At 37.2% G+C, this 19221-nt stretch overlaps 1 protein-coding gene across 2 annotated transcripts in view; it reads right to left on the minus strand.

The window, feature by feature from the left end:
• The window catches only part of COL24A1 (collagen type XXIV alpha 1 chain), a 120981-nt gene that overhangs the window by 3457 nt on the left and 98303 nt on the right, over positions 1-19221 (minus strand). The window contains exons 43-57 of one of the 2 annotated variants that reach the window (XR_010081463.1): positions 18745-18798; positions 17660-17713; positions 17500-17553; positions 15316-15369; positions 13558-13665; positions 11660-11767; positions 10059-10166; positions 9918-9971; positions 9561-9623; positions 8356-8409; positions 6771-6806; positions 1868-1903; positions 1745-1771; positions 1513-1578; positions 584-666 (exon numbers count right to left, since the gene is read on the minus strand). Coding sequence is in view for 1 of the 2 variants with exons in the window: in XM_063407447.1 (XP_063263517.1) it covers positions 584-752; positions 1513-1578; positions 1745-1771; positions 1868-1903; positions 6771-6806; positions 8356-8409; positions 9561-9623; positions 9918-9971; positions 10059-10166; positions 11660-11767; positions 13558-13665; positions 15316-15369; positions 17500-17553; positions 17660-17713; positions 18745-18798 (1045 nt within the window). In the remaining variant the exon portion in view is untranslated. Of the gene's footprint in view, positions 1-583; positions 753-1512; positions 1579-1744; positions 1772-1867; positions 1904-6770; positions 6807-8355; positions 8410-9560; positions 9624-9917; positions 9972-10058; positions 10167-11659; positions 11768-13557; positions 13666-15315; positions 15370-17499; positions 17554-17659; positions 17714-18744; positions 18799-19221 lie in introns of both variants that reach the window. The other variant, XM_063407447.1, reaches the window with a different exon arrangement.

A 19221-nucleotide genomic window follows, 5' to 3' on the forward strand; every position in this document is an offset into this window, starting at 1 on the left:
TTATCACCATATCTTCACAAGGAAATGAAAGAAAAGGAACATGAAAATGTTGTTCCTAATAACAACTACTGAGAAAAATTACCATAATAAACCACTTCTGATTACAATTATGCTGACATTACAGCTTTAAATAGGAGGATTTTTTATTTGAAATATTGTTTCAGGAACTTCTGAGATACAATGACTGTCAGCGTATCTGACAGTGGGAATGTATGGTATGCAATTTTCTCATTAGGAATCTAGAATCTGATCCACACAAAATTCATTGAAAAATTAGCTATAGATACTTGGAAAATTTCGAATCACAAAATTGCATTTTCAAATTATCTGGATGCATCTGTTTACTGATAGATGTAATCTGTTTAATATTTATATAATATTAGATAGCTACATACTTCCATCGTTAAAATTCAGAAATTTTATCTTAAGATGAAATAAATATAGTTGTGACAGGCACACTGCAAGAGAATACCATAAAAGAAAAATAAAAGCATTAAATCAGATCAGATCAGAATTTTAATGGAGAAAGCCCCACTTGGAAGCAAACCCCTTGAAAGGTACTTGTGTGGAAGTGGACACTTACCATCTGACACTTTACGTTCGCAATTAAGCAAGTCCCTGCAGATGCGTGCTGGGTTATCCCTTGTGCCAAGAGGGTTCTTGATGCTGTGCAGTAAATTGCTAAGGTAGTGGAGCGTTTTGAAAATCTCTGTACTGTGATCTAGTAAAGTTACTTCAGTATTCTGGTATTTCTGCCAAGGGCCATTAGCAAATGCGTTACCACAAAGAAGTGTCACAACAACAGTATATGCAGTAAGAGTCAAAGGTCAAAAGGCCATTGAATAGCCAGAGAGAATCAAAGTGTTTATATGAATGCAGTCAGCCATGTAAAACCACGTAAGGGTAATAAATCCCAATAAACCAATTAGGACACTTTATTAAAATTGTCAGAGCAGTGACGTTAAGGCAGGTTTAGGTCATGCAAATTTGTCATTCTGATATATTTACATAAAAATATGGATACAAGGAAAGGAAGGAAAAATTGGTCCACTTTTAAATAAACCTAGAGGTTTCAGATTTTAAATAGTGAGATCTAAGGCTTAACCTAAAAAAATCTATGCAAATTTATTTGACCTTATCCATGTAAGGGATTTTCTTGCAACCAATGCAGCCAGACACATATATGTCAATATTTTTTTTTAATCAAACCCAAAATGCTGCTGTTGTGGACTGAGTCTGAATAGATACAGTCCTCTATGTGTGACAGTCAGCAATTTACATTACTACCAATCATGACAAAAAGTAGAAGTCTCACTGCTTCTCTTAATTTCATTTCAACTATTTCCTATAAATCCTAGCATGTTTCATTATATTCTATAATTACTTGCTACCCATTATTAATTTAAAACTAATTTAAAACTAAGTCTTTGAAAAGAAACACTGTATATCCTCAAATAATAAAATTATAATTGCATTCCCTGTATGATAATGTAAATACATTTAAATATATACCTCCATCTGTAAGGCAGCATTTGACTCAAACAAAGCTTGAACAGCAGCATTGAGATCCACTTGTTTCTAAAAAACAGGTATTTCAGAATATAAAAAGATGAACAAGAATATACAAAAGTGCAGGTGGTAAATTCTTTGAGCAGTGAAACAAGCAGTACTTTTGAAGAGCATCCTGTTATTTTCACTTTCAATAAAGCACTGTATTGTAGGTTAGAGTTGTTACAGAATTTACCCTCGGTCCTGGTGGTCCAGGTGGTCCCTGGAGAATGGGAAAAAATCAGATATTAGGTGCTTCACATCTTTATATAGTGCAATCAAAATGGAAAAATACAGGCACAGTTTTTTATGCACTTACAGGTGGCCCAGGCTGGCCCTGCTGTCCCTGAGGCCCCTAGAAGAAATGAAGATAGAATGCAATGGTTATACATTAAAATCTCTGGCTTTACATTTATGTATTTATTAAATCACAAAAATGTCCCAATGTGTATAAGGCAGAAGGTGTGATACCAGCTCTAGTAAAGTTGTAGATTGCTAGTTACTGTTGTTAAAGTACCCTGCTCCATTTTCTTATGAGTATTCATGTTGGAATTGCTGTGTTGCCTGGTTCCTTGTTTCTTCAATTACTTCTGATATGAGGGGAACATTAAAAGTCATAGAAAGTATTAATATATAATGTGCTATACATTGTGCCAGTGTTATATGTATGCTGACAAGGTAAGTACTAGAAGGGGTAAATAATCACAAAAACATTGCAGATAATGTTATCAGTAACTGCAAAAATCTAACTGATCCACTTTAATCCATGAGTGCATGCCAGGCTTTTATCAGTTGAATTTATCAGCAGTGTCAATTTTCAGCCAGAACATGTTATGTTCACTGTTTTACAGTGATATGACAGACTTCCTTTATGCCCTTATTTTCTCATTGTAAGTGGCATCATTTTAGTGTGTAGGAGGATTGCAGAGGAGAGGAGAGGGAGCTGCTTTTCCCTAGCTTACAGTGCCTACAATGCATGGAAACCTGAGTTTTAGGCTGCCTTAGAACTGAACATGGACCTTTCCAATACAATAAATGCATCTGAATTATTCTTTCTTTAATCCACTATTCACATTAAGCTGGAATAGTGGTGAACATTTATTAATATGCAGTGACCCTTGTGTCTCTGTTAGATTCTTATCTTCAAGTTCTATGTACTCAAAGCTGCTAGAAGCTATTGTTACAATGGCACAAATGATGACAAGGAAAAGAATTGGTGGCAGTGCCTTAAGAAGAGAAAAAGAGAAGGAATGAAAGGCATGGGCTAGATCTGCACCTTAAATTACTAAGTCAATTTAAGCAGAACATTCTTTTGTCCATGCTGCTTGTACCAATTACTTGAGCACAATAAGCTGTTCCAGCAAAAGCCCTCATACGTCAGTATGGTCACGCTAGTACTAAATCTCTGCCAAAAGACAAATAATCTGATGTGGCATGGTCATGCTGACAAAGGTTGTGAAACTGATCTAGTCAAATAGGAATTAAGTTGTAAATCACTCGATACAATAATAATAATAATAACTGTTTCTGCTGTGAGATTTCACAGCAAGCAAGGTCTGTGTGTCATTTCATGCTACAACTGCTGAACTCGTGCTGTACTCAAGTTGCCAAAAGCAAGGCAGTTGGAAATGGTTAAAGAAAAACCAGTTTCACTCTAATATTAATGTGTATTTAAAAAAGAGGATCTCAAACCAGAGCAATGTACCTAAGTCACTGAGGCTGCAAATTTATCAGTTCTTAGGTCCTAAGGCAGAGCATGTGGTAGTGCCAGGGAATGCATCTGCCAGGGGTTGCAATGACAGCTGCACAACTGAGGTATGTTTGCACATCACCTGCCCTGGCCATGCCAGAGGGGCTTGGCTGCTGGATTACAAAGGATGTGAAAAGTGGGGACCACCATATAATTCCAAACATCAGCTTTAGCAAGGCTATGCTGATGGACTGTAAATGGCTTTCAGACAAGAGCCATGTCTTGTATGTGTTCTTTGGAGAACAGAGGAAATTCGAAACTGAAGCAATTTCTGGATGTTTAGATAGATGATTTTCTGATACTTTACCAAGAAGACCTTAATAAGATAAGGACCATGGATTGTAAATATTGTGAGCTTTTCAACCAATACATCCTGACCCTATTTATTTGTGTTTCATCCACTTGCACGTATAGAAGGGACTAGAAGCCATCTTCCATCTTAGGAAGCCTAAGGTAGATATTTAATGATTAACATCTTTATAAAAGATGTTAATCATTAATGCTGGAAAATGGAAATACAAGAACAAGTAATTTTAGCATATGTAGTACTACGTAGTATGGATATCCCTGTGGATTTTGTGCCAAGTAACTGATTACTAGCTTTCTTTACTTTCCTGAGTTTGATTATTGCGCAGCTTGAAACTTTCTTTGAAATCCTATTACTATTATATGCATAAAATACTGTTGTTATTCATTATTACAAAACTGATCCAAGTTTACACAGATACTATTCACTATTTTGGCATAGTTCCTCAGCTGTTGCAAACCAATTGCATTTCACAGAGCTGTACTGTTGTGTGCCAGCTGGCAAGGCTGACTCCACATTTAATTATTCAGGTCAGGTGCTGAGGTGCTGTTGCACTGCTCCAGGACACCTTCAGTCTCTTGTGAATATATCACTAGCCTGTCTGATCATGCTTGGCCAAGTATGTTTAATATACAATGAAAGAGAAAGTGTGAAAAAGAATCTTGAGAAACAAACTTGACATTGTAAGGATATATTTGTTTATCTTGGTTCAGGACTTAAATTTGCAAATACCAAATCAAGGAAAGGTACAAAGTCTTCATCAGTTTGTCCCTAAGTAACCACTGCTCTCGGATGAATAGATGTCCTTGTTCTGAATGCTGAGATTTAGACATTCCAATATATTTTTTAGATGACTGAATGCTTCAGTTAATGTTCTATGTTCTTGGCATGTGTGACCATCCATTTTAAGACTCAAGAAGTCTTGGGACAAGAGCAGTTCAAATTTATAGTAGTTTCTGAAATAGAACTGAATGTTTTAAAAATAAAAACCTGCACTGTTCCAATGAGTTCCAAAGGTATTTTGCAAAAGAGGAATGTCATTTGTCTAGATCCACTGTCTCCTTGCCAGTAAAACCCATGGGAAAAAAAAAAAAAAAAAAGAGGTAAATACTGAATGCTATTTATGAACTACTTTGTGGAATATCACATTTCTTAAATGCATTAAAACTTCAGAGAGCTATAGCAATTATCTTTACAAATCTTTAAAATATAAAGGTACTGCACAGAGTAGGGATTTTACCAATGTTCTTTCTTTCTGCTACAGAGCAGAAAAATAAGACTAAATTACACTTTTCATGAACTAAGTTAATTGCTAAATATTTTACTGGAATGTACCAGATTACTTTTACAAATCTACTTAATTTAACCTTTGTTCTCATAAGAATTTAAGTGAGAAAAGTGTAATCTCAGTGCATAAAAACAAAAGCTGAGACTAAACCAGTTAGTTTCAGTGTGTTGTTTAATTCTTTAATCACTCCATTTGATTGAACAGAAGTTCAAAGGCCAAAATCCCCATCTTTTGCTAATGCTAGGAGGCCCAGATTTTACATACAATAGTACATACACTTAACTTTGAAAGCATGAGCAATCCCAAAGATATTCATATTTTTAAAGAATTTTTAAATTCTTGAAAAGACTATTTTTAACAAAGAATGTGTGCTTGACCACTGGCCTCAATAAGAAGATATGATTTTACATTCCACGTTTTTCTCGGGATAAAAGGACATTTCTTTCTAGTAATGAACTCTGTAACCCTGACAGACTAAAAAATATAACTAAATATACTACAAAAAGGTTAAAATCTGTGTGATTCTAGGAAGAATGCCAATGTAAATTTTAAAGGTATAAGTTAAAGCTCAGGATACACAGATGGATGAAAAAAAACAATTGGTCTCCTTTGTATGTGAAAGTAGTTGGAAATACATCCCTTTCTTGGCGGAAAGTAATGCCACTGTATATGATTTAAAATTAAACATTCTTCTTCTGAGGACAGCCTTACTAGATTAACTCATCTTGATGAATTCAAGAATTTATTTAGGAAATAACTTCTTAAACACCAGCACCAATAGTGGAAACAGATGTTTCTTGTTCAACATTTTGGATTTTTTTTAAGGACTATTTTTGGTTTTTTTTTTTAGTGTCAGCATTTTTAGCTCTATGCTGTCATAACAATTCTTATGAACAAACAGTAGAAAAAGACAGCAAAGCTAGATAACTGCAAATTGAGAAAGTAGTTTTCCTCTTATTCCGAGATAACAATTGCCTCAAGAGCATTAGAATCAAAGAGGAGAGTTCCCCAAGACACAGACAAGAAACTTCATTCCAAGCTTTAGCTCTTTAAAAGCTTTTGAATATTTCAGATTTATTTTTCAAAACTTTTATAAGGCAGTTTGATTGAATTTTTTAGAAGTGGCTGCTAAAAGCAAAATACAATACGTGAAACTAAATTTTAAGTGAGATGGGGTGAAAGGCAGGGTAAGAGAAACAGGAAAAAGATCATATCTGCTTTTTCCTGGAAAAGGAACTAATTATACATCTGCCATAGAAGGTAATGGTTACCAACTTTGTGTTTGTATTTGCTGTAAATATGATAACTTAATGACTTTTCACATAGCCATAACTAATTGGAGACTTTACTGGCTCAAACACAAATTTAATATTAAATCCAACATTCAAGAATGTACGACGAATCTTGCTGAAAAAAATTCATAACCCATCAGTGCTGCCAATAGTTCCTACGGTTGGAATACATTGCATGGACACCCACCCACAGGTCTAGGCTTCTCCTGAGCTTCTTTCTCCCTTTCTAGACAAGAAGATACAGATCTATGAACATGTGCATGCTGTGAGGCACTAGATCTTTTACAACAAATGTGCCACAAGGTTTTCCTTTTAGATCTGGACATGGACAGATTTGGAGACTGTGACTGCTGTATGACCAGGGGCCATAGGACCAGCAGCTCACACCCACAGGGCATATCTGCATAAGTCAACTTGAACAAGGTCAGACTTCTAACACAGGCTACCAGCTTTCCTGGGCAGTGCTCTCCAGGAGCACAACACGACTGCCTGGCATTCAGAGCACGCAGGAGTACATTCAGCGTAACACAGAAATAGATTTTACACAGCCCAAAGAATGAAAGCACAAAAGTTGTTTCATCTTACCATTTCACCCCTCATGCCCTTTTCACCTCTTGGTCCCTGTAAGAAAGAGCAGCTGTTAATCCGATATGCTTTCTAGCTGCCTAGGACTGAAATAAGCAGATTAATATCCATGAGAATTATACTGCTTACATGAAAAGTCCAGTCTCATCTGTGGAAGTATTTACAGCTTTGAGAGTTTAATTTTCCTGTACTACTAGAAAATGAAGTTAGTTGAACACATTTTGTAATTCCTATATGTGGAAAGTTTCAGTTCGCAAGTGTGTTTTCTCTCAATAATTTTAACTGTGTTGTCTGTCCATCACCTGTGTTCTCCACAATTTCATCCACATTCAATACATCAGTGCTTCACCACCTTTAGAGAACAAAACTCAGTGCTCTCCATCACTGAAGAAATTCATTCACCACATAGATGTTTTTATGATGTTATTAGTTCTACTCTCATAGATTAGACACTATTTTTCTGTCTCTATTTTTGGCTGGTTTTCCACTTAAATTTTGTTCCCAAGGATGGGAACAATCTTAAAATTCTTCTCTAGAAAAATTTTGCATCTTGATGGCTGTGTTTCATAACACGTAGAAGTAATCTTCAACTAAAATGTTTGGTTGATAATGGCAAACATTTACATTTAATATGAAGTCTATTAAAAGCCTTCATACAGCTGCACACAACTGTAAAGTTTTTCTCCTCAGTGCAGCTGAAAAGAATGGAGCAAGACAAAATACCAGCTTTTCCAACAAGTGGAAAGAATTATAGAAGGGACATTCCCCTGCTTTCTATTTCACTTGCAAATATTAGCATTTATTACTTTTATTGTATATTTACTATTTTTTATGATCATTTTGATTTTTAGACATTCTCATTTACTCCAAGTCTACTTGATCAGCCAGAGGAACCTTCATGGTACAAAGAGCTTCTAAAACTGCCTGACGTGGTTGGGTGCTCTGGAGACATGAGCCACGGGGCTCTCTTGCAAAACAAATCTGGCTCTGGCACTGTGAATGTGATGGAATGAGATGGAAACAGGGGTGAGGGCAGAGCTTCCCCAGTGCAGGGAACCTGGGGTACACTGAAAATCATCACAGAGGCCACAATGGTGTTAGAGTTGTAAGAGGGCTGTAACATCATCAGCACCTGGAACAACTTTACAGGTGCTCATGGGCACTCCCAGAGTGTCTAGAGGGGCACTCTGGACAGCACAGCCCACAAGAAATAAAAAAATAAACTATACTGAAACTGAGTGTGGGTGCTCTCTAAATGTATCTCAGACCAAAGGCTGAGGAAGAATATCCAGGTGGCAATTACTGTGTGCTGTTTTACACCTTGATTTGCCCACTGCCCCTGTACCCATGCCCCCTGCATGTTGTACTTAGGCAGAAGGCCACTGCAATTACTTTTTTGTCATTATTTTTTGTCATTTTTTTCTTGTTTGCAGTACACATGCTGGAGTCACATACATTAATTTACCAGCATGGTATAACAAGGAAGGTCCTGTTAGTTACTATTTGCAAACAGAAAAATAAGAAGGTTGCTGTTTGGAAAACAAGATGATTAAACAAAATTATGCAAAAGTGAAAGGAAACTTACAGGTCTGCCAGTTGGGCCTGGTATGCCTTCTTGACCAACAGGGCCAATATATCCCTGCAAACAAGCAAAGAATTTATTAGTTCACCATGTTTCCAAAATAAAGAAAAACCTCATGACATGTCCTGGTTTAAAGCTGCTCAGCACACAGACCTGTCAAATATCCAAAAGACTACGGTGATACTCTCTAAATATTGAGTGCACATACAACAAAATCAGTAAGGTAAGTATAATTTGTATTATACTTAATATTAATTTGTAATAGTTGTGCTTGGAAAAGCCCCTACACGTTCTTTAATGTGAAAACTGATGCACCAAAACCAGTGGAAACTTAAGTACTCTCATCACAAAAGACCACACAGTTATTGAGCTACAACCAACTCTGTCTTGAGCTATATTACTGCCCATGAGGACTCTTGTAAGGCTTCCAGTAAGTCCTGCTAAACTGCCACTTTTCAGATCAATTTCACTTAGAGCAAACTGCTCATGTCCAGTGTTTATCTTGTATAGGAATGTTTAGAAAAATAAAGTAGCTGTCAGAACAGTCCTCTAAAGCTGCTGTTCTGCATCTGGTAGCTGAACAAATTCAGTTCTGTGACTGTCTGAAAGGTGGCAGTGAGATAACAGGTTGCAGTGAGGCCTCCCATGCTTCAATCTTTAGCACAAAATGCTGAACATGTTTCTACATTTTTTGGTGAGTAGTGAAGCAGAATCTCACGAAGAATGAGCTAATGAAGGTTAGGAACGTATTAGATAAAACCAAAATGCTCATTAAAAAAAGACTGCTTATTGATCAGTAAAGTCTGAGCACCACTGTGTCTTACTGCAGGCAAAGTTTGATCCCTATTTCTTTTTTTCTGTAAAACATAGTTACACAACCAGCAGTTTTGCCAGTAAGAAGAATGTTCAGCTCCAATAGACAAAGAAATACGAAGTCATAAGATTACACTAAGAGATCCACACTTGGTCAGCAGAGCTTGCTTTTTTCTTTCAAGATTAAGGGCCCAGCTCTGTTATCGTGTCTGTAAGCATGATGTAACCAGAGCAGTGCTGCAGTACAAGCAAAGGGCATCTAGACTCAGACAGAAAGATTTGGTTAGAGGCTTCTGGCTCTGTTACTAAGAAAAAAGATAGTTCTCTAAGTTAAAAACACGTGCTATTCGCAAAAAATCATCCTAACAATCTCTTCCATGCAGTGAAGCACTTACAGCTTGGCCTGTTGGACCTTTCGGGCCCAGAATTCCAACTAAGCCAATGTCCCCTGCAGGACCCTGAAAATGCAAAGGAACAATTTAATCAAACACGGACACTAGCTACCCCCTTGTTTCAAACTCTTGTAATCAGTGCAAGTAAGATAATTTCTAAGGGCAGTAACAGTGAAAATACCAAGTGCACTGACCCAAATGTTTGTCCTTAGACAGGAAATACACAGTTCTGCCTTCCACGTTCCAACAGTTCAGAGATATTTTGAACAAGTTAGTGTTAAAGCTGATTAAATCTATGCTTTCATAATGTTCTCACTCTGTAAATAGCTTACAATCTAAGAGAAAAGAACGAGCACATACTTTTGGACCTGGGAATCCTTGAAACCCCATTAAACCTTGATCTCCATCTTCTCCCTGTAATAGGAGCAGGCATCCTTACCATTAGTTCACATTGCTAACTCTTGGACTACTGCTTTTGCATCAACCACTGTGATTACATACAGTCTGTCCTTTCAGTCCAGTGTCTCCTGCTGCTCCTTGGTCACCTTGTGATCCTGGAAGGCCTCTTCTGCCTCGCTTTCCTGGATGCCCTGGAAGCCCTTTCTCACCCTGTCAGTAAGAAGAAAATATATCTTTTATTGCAATTATGGAAGTCACAGATGTAAATACAGGTTTCCTGTCAGAAGCGTGGAACATGCTTTCTCCTTAAGAAATACACTTATTCCATTTGTTTTATTTCCCTCAGGAAAATAATTAAACATCACTAAAATGCAAATGTGACTTGACTGCTCCTTGAATTGGAAACATAAAAAACCATACATGTTGGGTCAATTCTAGTATGGTATTGCCCAGTGTAAGCAGTAAAATTCACAAAATGAAATACAGAACAGACAGGTTAAAAGTAAATTTTAAAAAATAGTCCTCTGAGCAAGACACAGTGTACTTGTTGAAATACACCGCTGTTAGACTAAAAATCTACATTGATTCAAATGGAAACTAGACAAGTTCCTGCAAGAGAAATCCTTTGAGGACTATCAAATACACAGAAGACAGTCTAGCTCAGGAGGTTACTGAGGTGCAATAAAGGCTGAGGTGAATATACAGGTTTCATGCTTTGTGCTTATGCTCTTTCCCAGGTTTTACCTTTGTGCCATTTGGCTTGGTTCAGTAAGAGCCTTATTAATGCTTATTCTGTATTATATGCAGCAACAGTTACCCTCAACTCATCTATTCCTTGCCTTTCTCAGATTGTAGGCACTTCTGAGCAGGAACTACTTCCTATAGCTCATTGTCTAGGTAAAGAAGTAAAAATCAGACTGGAAGAAATAAACTCTGCAAATAATGAATAGGAATTATACTAAAATATATTCATGAAATGATAACAAAGACAGCATTTGCAGTTTCCAAGTGACTTAAGTTTTCAAAGAATGGCTTGCCCATAAAATCCCACAAAGAAAATGACTTCAGATAAAAACCATGATTTTATGTAAAAACTTCTATTCTGAATGAAGAAGATTATCTGTAATGTTTCCATTTTTTGCTTGTTTTAAAACTCAAATGAGTCTAATTAATATGAGCATATGCTGATATTAGGTATCTGGAACTGCCTGGAAAATGGAGCACACTCAGATTTCTTTCTTTGTGAAAGGGCTGAACAAAACCAATTTAAGTCCTGTGATAAATGGACATTCCAGATGCACTTATTAGCCCCCAAACCTGGCACTTAGGCTTGAAGTTATGGCAACACTCTGCTACTGGACTGCTTAGGTATTTAAATCATCCCAACTGTTCTAGTAGCTACAGAAGTTTAGAAATAAAAGTTAGGAAACATCTGACCCTGAAGCTGGGGTGAATAAATACAAAGTGTTTTCATGGCTTCTGGAGTTGGGAATAGCATTCAGATGGATGAGATCTCTATTTTCAAATTACAGTTTATGGAAATGTGGTAAACACAACTTGCAATCTTACCCTTCAAATATGACTTGGTGTCTGTTATCACATAATTAACAGTAGTATGGTGGTTCCACAGCCACTAAATGCAGCATGAAGAATAAGCATTATCAGCAAAACTGTACTTAACCAGATCCCATGTATGTACCTACCTTTAGCCCCGGTGCTCCCATGGGCCCTGGCATGCCTGGCAATCCCCTGGGACCTCGAGCTCCAGGATGACCTGCTAGACCTGGTAAGCCTGAGTTTCCTTTATTGCCCTTAACAAATTGAAAATAATGGTTTACAAGTAGTACAGCCAAGTACGTTTTTTCATTGTATGCTGAAACAGGCAACATAAAATCAGTCAAAACCACTTAATGCTTTCTGTATTTATGGACACACAATGACAGTACATCAAAATAAATAGAAAGACAGTGATCAGCAGTATCACGTACATTTCTGCTAATATTCCAAAAGTAAAAGGCTGAAAATCACAGAACTGCACAGTATTCAATTTTTAAAAAGAAGTAACTCCACATGAAACAGAAGGAGACTACCTTCCCAAAGAAACAGTCAAAATTTAACATGTTTATTTATAAGGATCAGGCATACTGGTAATACTAGTATGGCTGTGTACATTCTGTAAAGAATCACACAAAATAACATTACCAGATGAAGAAAGATCAGAACATTTGCTATGTAAATGTATGAGAACATCAACCTATCAACCTAAAAGCAGCTATTTTAAATGAAAAATACGTTAGCGAGTACATAGAGTTAAGCCACTTTTGACATGTTAAAAAATAGATTATGGAAATTTGCTGCCATACAAATCAGTATATCTCTGATGTAACTGAATAGAAATATAAGCATAAATCTTCCTTATTTCCTATGACATTCAGTTAAGGACTCATAGGAATAAAAGGGTTGCATAAAACATAGTTTTTGTATTAAATGTGATTTTCTGGGCTTTTGAGTATGGTGATGTGGCTTATAGATTAATGGTCTGATAAACTTACATAACAAAAGTTGTCTTTTTATTCATTGTGGCAAAAATAAGTCATAAGCCTCCCTTTATTACAAACTATAATGGGCTAATGGAGTGGTCTTTACTATGATTGTATGACATTTTCAGTGCAAAGGCAAAAAATGCAAAAATTCTTTGGCGTGATTCTCTATAATCCAGCTCCAAAGAATTTTAAGAACTTGAAAGAAGTTCATGACCTGAGACTGGAGAGGCTTGAGTGGGGTGCATCTGCCCCCTATGGGTAACTCGTTTAATTTTCTCTTTGTTCAACCAGACTGGAAATTTATACCTGAAACAACAGTGCCTCGTCCGGCATCTTGACTAATTCCTAACGCCAAATCTAACTTGGCAATCTTTTATAACAATTATTGCTCCATCTGAGTAGAACTATTGAGGAATTCATACTGGAAATCAAAGTGATCAGACTTCCAATGACAAGAACTACCCAAGGAATTTTCTCCCCATCTCTGCAGGGACTAATCAAAGAGCTGTCTCACTGCTCCCAGAGGCAGCAGGTCACCACCTTCAGCCCACAGCAAAGAACAGCCAGACAAAAAACCCATTTCCAAGAATGCTCTTAGATACCTCACATACCTAATACTCTATTTCACTGGTTTTGGACAAAGCTTCATAATTATTTAGGTAGAGAGACATAGGTTACAAATACAAAGTCAATAGGGAAAGTGTGGGCTTATCTCAGATCCTATGAGGAAATAGTCTCAGGCTCATTTTCAGGAACAGAATTGTGCAGCTTCTCTAAGAAATGACTTGCACATAGCTGTATATTCATATATCATTGCTGTACTGGTATCCATTGGAATATTCATATACCAATGAAACTGTTTTTACAGCACACTTCCCTTATGCTAGCTTTATATCTTGGCTGGATTATCAGGAACAAAAGAGAAAGAAAACAAAAAAAAATTGGTCTAACTTTCAAGATATCAGGGAACTTAGAATGGTGTCTTCTTTTTTAAATACCTTAACCCTGGAAAATCTATAATGCAAAATGACATAGAGGAAATGTGGAAAGCAACTTACCATAGGGCCAGGCTCCCCTGACAGCCCAGTCTTGCCAGGATTCCCAAGAATGCCTTCTGGTCCAGGGTACCCAACTGTTCCTTTCTGCCCTGGTGACCCTGTTTGTCCCTTGAAAAAAGTTCAAATCAAATATAGCACTGTTGGCTCTCTTCATCTTCACCCTCTCATAACTGGATTTCAGTCACAGTATTTCCTAAACACTACATAACAACAGGCCCAGTGACATGAATGAATAGTCACAGAGGGAGCTCTGAGTTAGCATGTTTGGTTTAGAATTCTACTGGTCTAACCTTAGACTTGCTCTGTCATGGGATCTGAGCAACTTCAGCTGAAATCATGGGACTGACCCCTTTGTGTGCCAGGCCTGCAAGATTCCTGAGAGTGTCAATTCTTAAACTGAAGTGAGGAAATCTGATAAGGTCATCTATTTATCCCTGAAAAAAACTCAACCATACGCCTTTTCAGCCTTTATTTTACTGAATGCTCAGTAGTGAACTTCCAGAAATTTATGCTGTTCAAATTTGAACATATCAAAAATACAGATTTATAATATGCCAAGTTTGTGGTAACTGTTGCTATATACTTGCACCAAAATGTCTCATGTCACATCCAAAAGAGGAACATTGACTACTTTCCTTAAAATTATTACCCTTTAGACTGACCTACACTGTCTTAAAAAGCTTGGAGTTCTGCACTAATCTCTCTACCAATGCCATTTCCCAGAAATGTGAAATGCTCTAACTACAACACATTTTGTCTGAATAGGTATAAGTAACACCAGCCATATAGGATATAAGAAGCATGCCATCCTAATCTTATTGCTAACTTCTGCTTGCTTAAGTATCTTCATTTGGGATGTGCTCTGAAACTTCCTCAAGTTCTAGTTTTGCTGTCTTGTCTCTTCTCTGTATGTCCTGCTTTCCTTCTTTTCCTTTGCCTGCTGAATGATCCCTGCAGTCCTCCAGAAGAAAATGCTGAGTATTTACACAGGGCACACAGTTCCTTGTCTTCAAAAGGCTCCTCTTGCACTCTGCCCAGCAGGTACAAGCTCTGTGCAACAGCTGCATCTCTCCAGTTACTGACAGTGTTTTGATGTGAGGTAGTAAAAGTTATTTACAATATGTGCTTGTGTGGCATTATTTAGTAGGGGACCAAAATAACCTTGATGTATTTTGTTCTTCGTTGTGTTTACAGAACACCTACTGCTTCCTGCCCTGTTTTTCCTCAGGGAAAAGGGCATGCAAGTCAGCTCCTCTACATGTAACTCATGAAAAAAGATTAAAAACTTCAGCTCAGGGCAAGCAAGAGAAATAAATAAACCTCAAGGCATTTACTACATGTATCCATCATGGACATATGGATCCAAGCTTCTGTAGGCTGCAGCAGAGCAAAGAACTGATGGGGTCAGAAGTGAACACAAATACAGTTCTGTGCAATATAATGTGATAACTTCCAAATAGACTCCAAAAATGATCTAATTAAATTACTTCACAAGTGGTAAGGACCTTGTTGTTAGTTGCATGTCACTTCCATATGCTGAGTAAGTGAATATAATTCAGTATAGTTTAACAAAATTTCAAAGGTTATGAATATTCAAAAATGACAGGGGTTCCTTTACACTTCCTGGATAATAAGAAGTTTATTTAGAGTGAACAGAAGACCTTCTGGTACCCTTGGCACGATTCAATTTTGGTTTTATTAGTTAGTATTTTCTTCGCTTCATAAGCTGAAGGCAGGCTGTAGAATTTTGTTACTTACAGGAATTCCAGCTTTGCCTGCTTGACCTGTTGCTCCTTTCTTTCCTGTGGGTCCCTAGAAGTTACAAATACTTGTGAGCTGACAAAAGCCTCAATCCCCTCAATCCCCCTTAAACTCAATCCCCTAAGAAGAGCTGAGGATTGTTCCCCTCTAGTATTCATGTTCACGTTGCCTGGACCAGATTATTCATATTTCAGGTGACAGTAGAAGGTTTTTCAAGTAAAAGCAAATACATTTTTGGCAGATTTGTGTAATGTTTTTCCGTTTTGTGAATCGGTTTTTAAAAATTTTCTAACAATAAGCATAAAATGTTTTTCATCACGAATCTGGTAATTTCTCCTGTATCAGCCACCTCTCTGTGATAAAGTAAACTTTTATAGTGTTTTACTTTTACAGCATTTCCTCTACTCTTCAAAAGGGAAGTCATGAAAAGTAGACAATGTAAATGCACTGAATGTCTGTGGAAGAGAATACTGGAAAATAACAGTATCACATATACAGATGTGAATTTTTTTTAATCTAAGCACTACAGAAAAGATAAAATTTGCTTAAAACCAGACTTTCTTTTTCATCTTGACTGATCTAGAAATTGGTAGTCTCAGAAAACTCAGAGATACTGAACAGATAACATTCTTGTCAGTGGTTTAGTGACACATGCACCAAGGAAGAAAAGCTCAGAATGGGTCAAAAGCTTCTCAGAGAACTCTGCTATAGGATAGTCTCCACAGAATATAAAGACCTATAGCACTAATTTTATCCATCTAAAAGATGCAATTACCGAGGAACAGGGACAAGAATAACACTTGTCAGCATAGAACAAGAAGAAAAAGTTTTCCAAGATTTTCTAGACTAATTATGTCAAACACACTTCTGAAAGCAAAAGTTATGCTATAACTACCATGCTGCAATAGGACACAACATGCAATAAAGTGAAAGAGTTATTATAAGTGTAAATGTTTTATAATTATGTAAATATGATAAAACCAGCAAAACGTTGCTCTATTGCTGAATTTAATGCCTTTTTTGTTAAGAATGGCATAAAAATGTCCACCAGTCAGAACTGGAATGTGCATATTCAAATAACTTAATATTTTTGCCATTAAGATTTGTGGATGCACATGAAGTAAGCCCAGATGATTCACCATTGCAGTTTATGGGATTAGCTTCACAAAGCTTGCTACAGCAGCACCAGTAATGCCACTGGAGTTAAGACTATATTCATGTTCCCACTACTGATATTTTAAGCTTTAAGCTCTGATGGGTTGCTCCATGCTGGATATTGGTTCCATATTTGTAAATGGCAGTATTGATCTGAGGAGCATTTGCAAGACAAAGAAAACATTCTCCAGAGTATTGCTGATTTTGTCCTGGGATGTGAGTAGTTTGTCAAAAGCAATATATCCCAGTTCACAGCCAGAGTACAAGATGACAATTTCTCCACATGATATTTCCTTTCTGTTGCTCCCCAGTTCTAGTCTACAACAGATTCTTGTAGTTACCTACAACATTTTGAATCTAACAGAGTTGTTTTATGGAACTCCTCAGACAAAATGTCTCATTTAAATTGCAATGGTAATTGGTATTTTAGGAAATCTTTTAGCCTGAATCTTTTGAAATCTCAAAACCAATGACATTCAGTCCATGGGAGAACATAAACACTTTTGGCAATTTTCAACACATCACCAAGACAAACTAATATTTCTAAAGAGAAAGATTTGGTCTTTGATCTTTGTCATGATTTGCTCTCTCATTATTGCTCTAGTATTCTGTAGTAAATTCCTTATTCCCAGGTCTCTGAAAACTCAGTGCTGTGCAGTACCAGGAGGCTTAATTAACAGATCAGAGAAGCAAAACCTTAGTTGGCCTCTAGAGCTAATTTGCCACAGGAAACTCCACTTTTAGGGGATAATAAATTATCACTCAAATGTTTCCAAAAGAGCCTCTCATAATGCTTGATATCACTCCAAATTAAAACTACTTACCTATCAAATAACACATATTTACTAACCAAGATCATTATGCAATATTCCGTTTTATAATTTTGTTTTGTCCCTGCAGGTATGAAAAGGAAACCCAAACACTCAGTTTTAGCGTTATAGAACAGTTTTCCAAGGATAGCAAGTGAACAACAAAATCCTAAAAATTCCAACTAAGTGCAGTTTTGGTTTACTTTTTTCCACTTACTTCTGAACCTCTTTCTCCTTTTGGTCCTTGCTCTCCCAATTCACCTGGCTCTCCCTTTGAAAAGAACATACATTAAATAAATGAAAATAATCATTTGAATGCAAATGGAAACATATTTTCAACAGTCAGCAGAGAAATCTCACTTGTTTGAAACACTTACTGGAGGCCCTTGTTGTCCAATAGGTCCTCTAAGGCCTGGAAGACCAATATGACCCTGGGAAGGAGAAAATACAACATATTGCAATACAGGTAACTCAGGCTGCCACGCTCAGTGAGCTACAGACTGCCTTGTAAAGCCCATCCTGGAGGTGCTGGATGGAGCCAGATTCATTGACATGACCTAGATAAAGTCTGGTCAGATCTCTAAGATCAAACTCTACAGAGCTTTTATTGTTTACATTCTCTACTTCAAGCTGTAAGTGGGAATTACATATTGTTTAAACATTTCTGCACTTCTGTAAGCACAGATTTGGTTCATTCATTTATTACTGTCTGTCTGTATTACTGTGTAACTTGGATATTCTGGTCACGGACTGGTCTCTGGTCTCTCTTATATTTCAGTGAGCTGCATCAGTGATAAGCATGAGTTACTATCCAATTTTTATGTGCTGAAATACTGAATAAAATTCAAGAATAATTTTTAGGATTAGATTTACAATAAGTACCGCTTAAATTTCAGAGAAAAATATTAACTAAAACAATATTACAGAAACACAGAACTATTTAGGTTAAAAGTGATGTTTTGAGATCACTTATGGAACCCTCTTTCTCCAGCAGGGCCAACAAGAAATGATTGTTCAGGACCATGTCTGGCCAAGTTTTCAGTATTTCCACAGACAGAGACTCCACAAGCTCTCTGGGCAGCCTGTTCTGGTGCTCAGTCATCCTCACAGTAAAAAAAGCCATTTCAGAAGGAATTTCTTGTGTTTCAGCTTTTGCCCTGTGCCTCCTGTCCTGTAACTGGACACTACTGAGACAAGTCTGTCTCCTTCCTCTAAATGTCCTCCCATCAGGTATTTACACACACTAAGGTCTCTGGAGTCTTCTCCAGCTGAGGAGTTGCGGCTCCCATGTCCCTGTACAAACGCTGCTCCAACACGTTCCAGGAGTGCCTCAGTGCAGTGAGGGACCAGCACGTGCATCTCTGCACACTTGTGAGGGAAGATGAACTCCTGCTGCATTGCTCCACATGTCTGCATAGCATGCCATGTTCAAACAAAAAGACCAAAACCCAAAGGGTATTACCTTGTAGCCCTCATCCCCAGGTTCGCCTCTATCTCCACGTTCACCACTTCGACCCTAGAGAGCAAACCAAAGGAGCAGAATGTAACAGCTGAACTGAATATAATGCTGCAGTGAAATGTGAACAGAAAGCTGGGATTTCTCTCAAAACAGACTAACCACTGAGAGGGAACTGAGGAATACACACATAAAAGTTAACTTCGCTAAAGGAATAAACATGATTTTTTTCTAAACAGAATGCACTGCAGTCAGACAGTAGACACAGTCTAAATTTTTTGTAACTGAAGACTAGAAACTGAAAGATAAATATTACATGGGGCTTAATGAAACAGGATGGAGGACTGACCTCAGTGGAACTTCTCCAGATTTATACTTATATATAAATATATATTTATGAATTTAAAATCTGAATGGATACATGAAGTGACTCTGGTTTCAAGACATTCAAGGGAAATTCTCTTATGGCTTCTGTAAGACAGC

This window comes from Prinia subflava, chromosome 10, assembly GCF_021018805.1.
Source record: "Prinia subflava isolate CZ2003 ecotype Zambia chromosome 10, Cam_Psub_1.2, whole genome shotgun sequence".
NCBI lineage: Eukaryota > Metazoa > Chordata > Aves > Passeriformes > Cisticolidae > Prinia > Prinia subflava.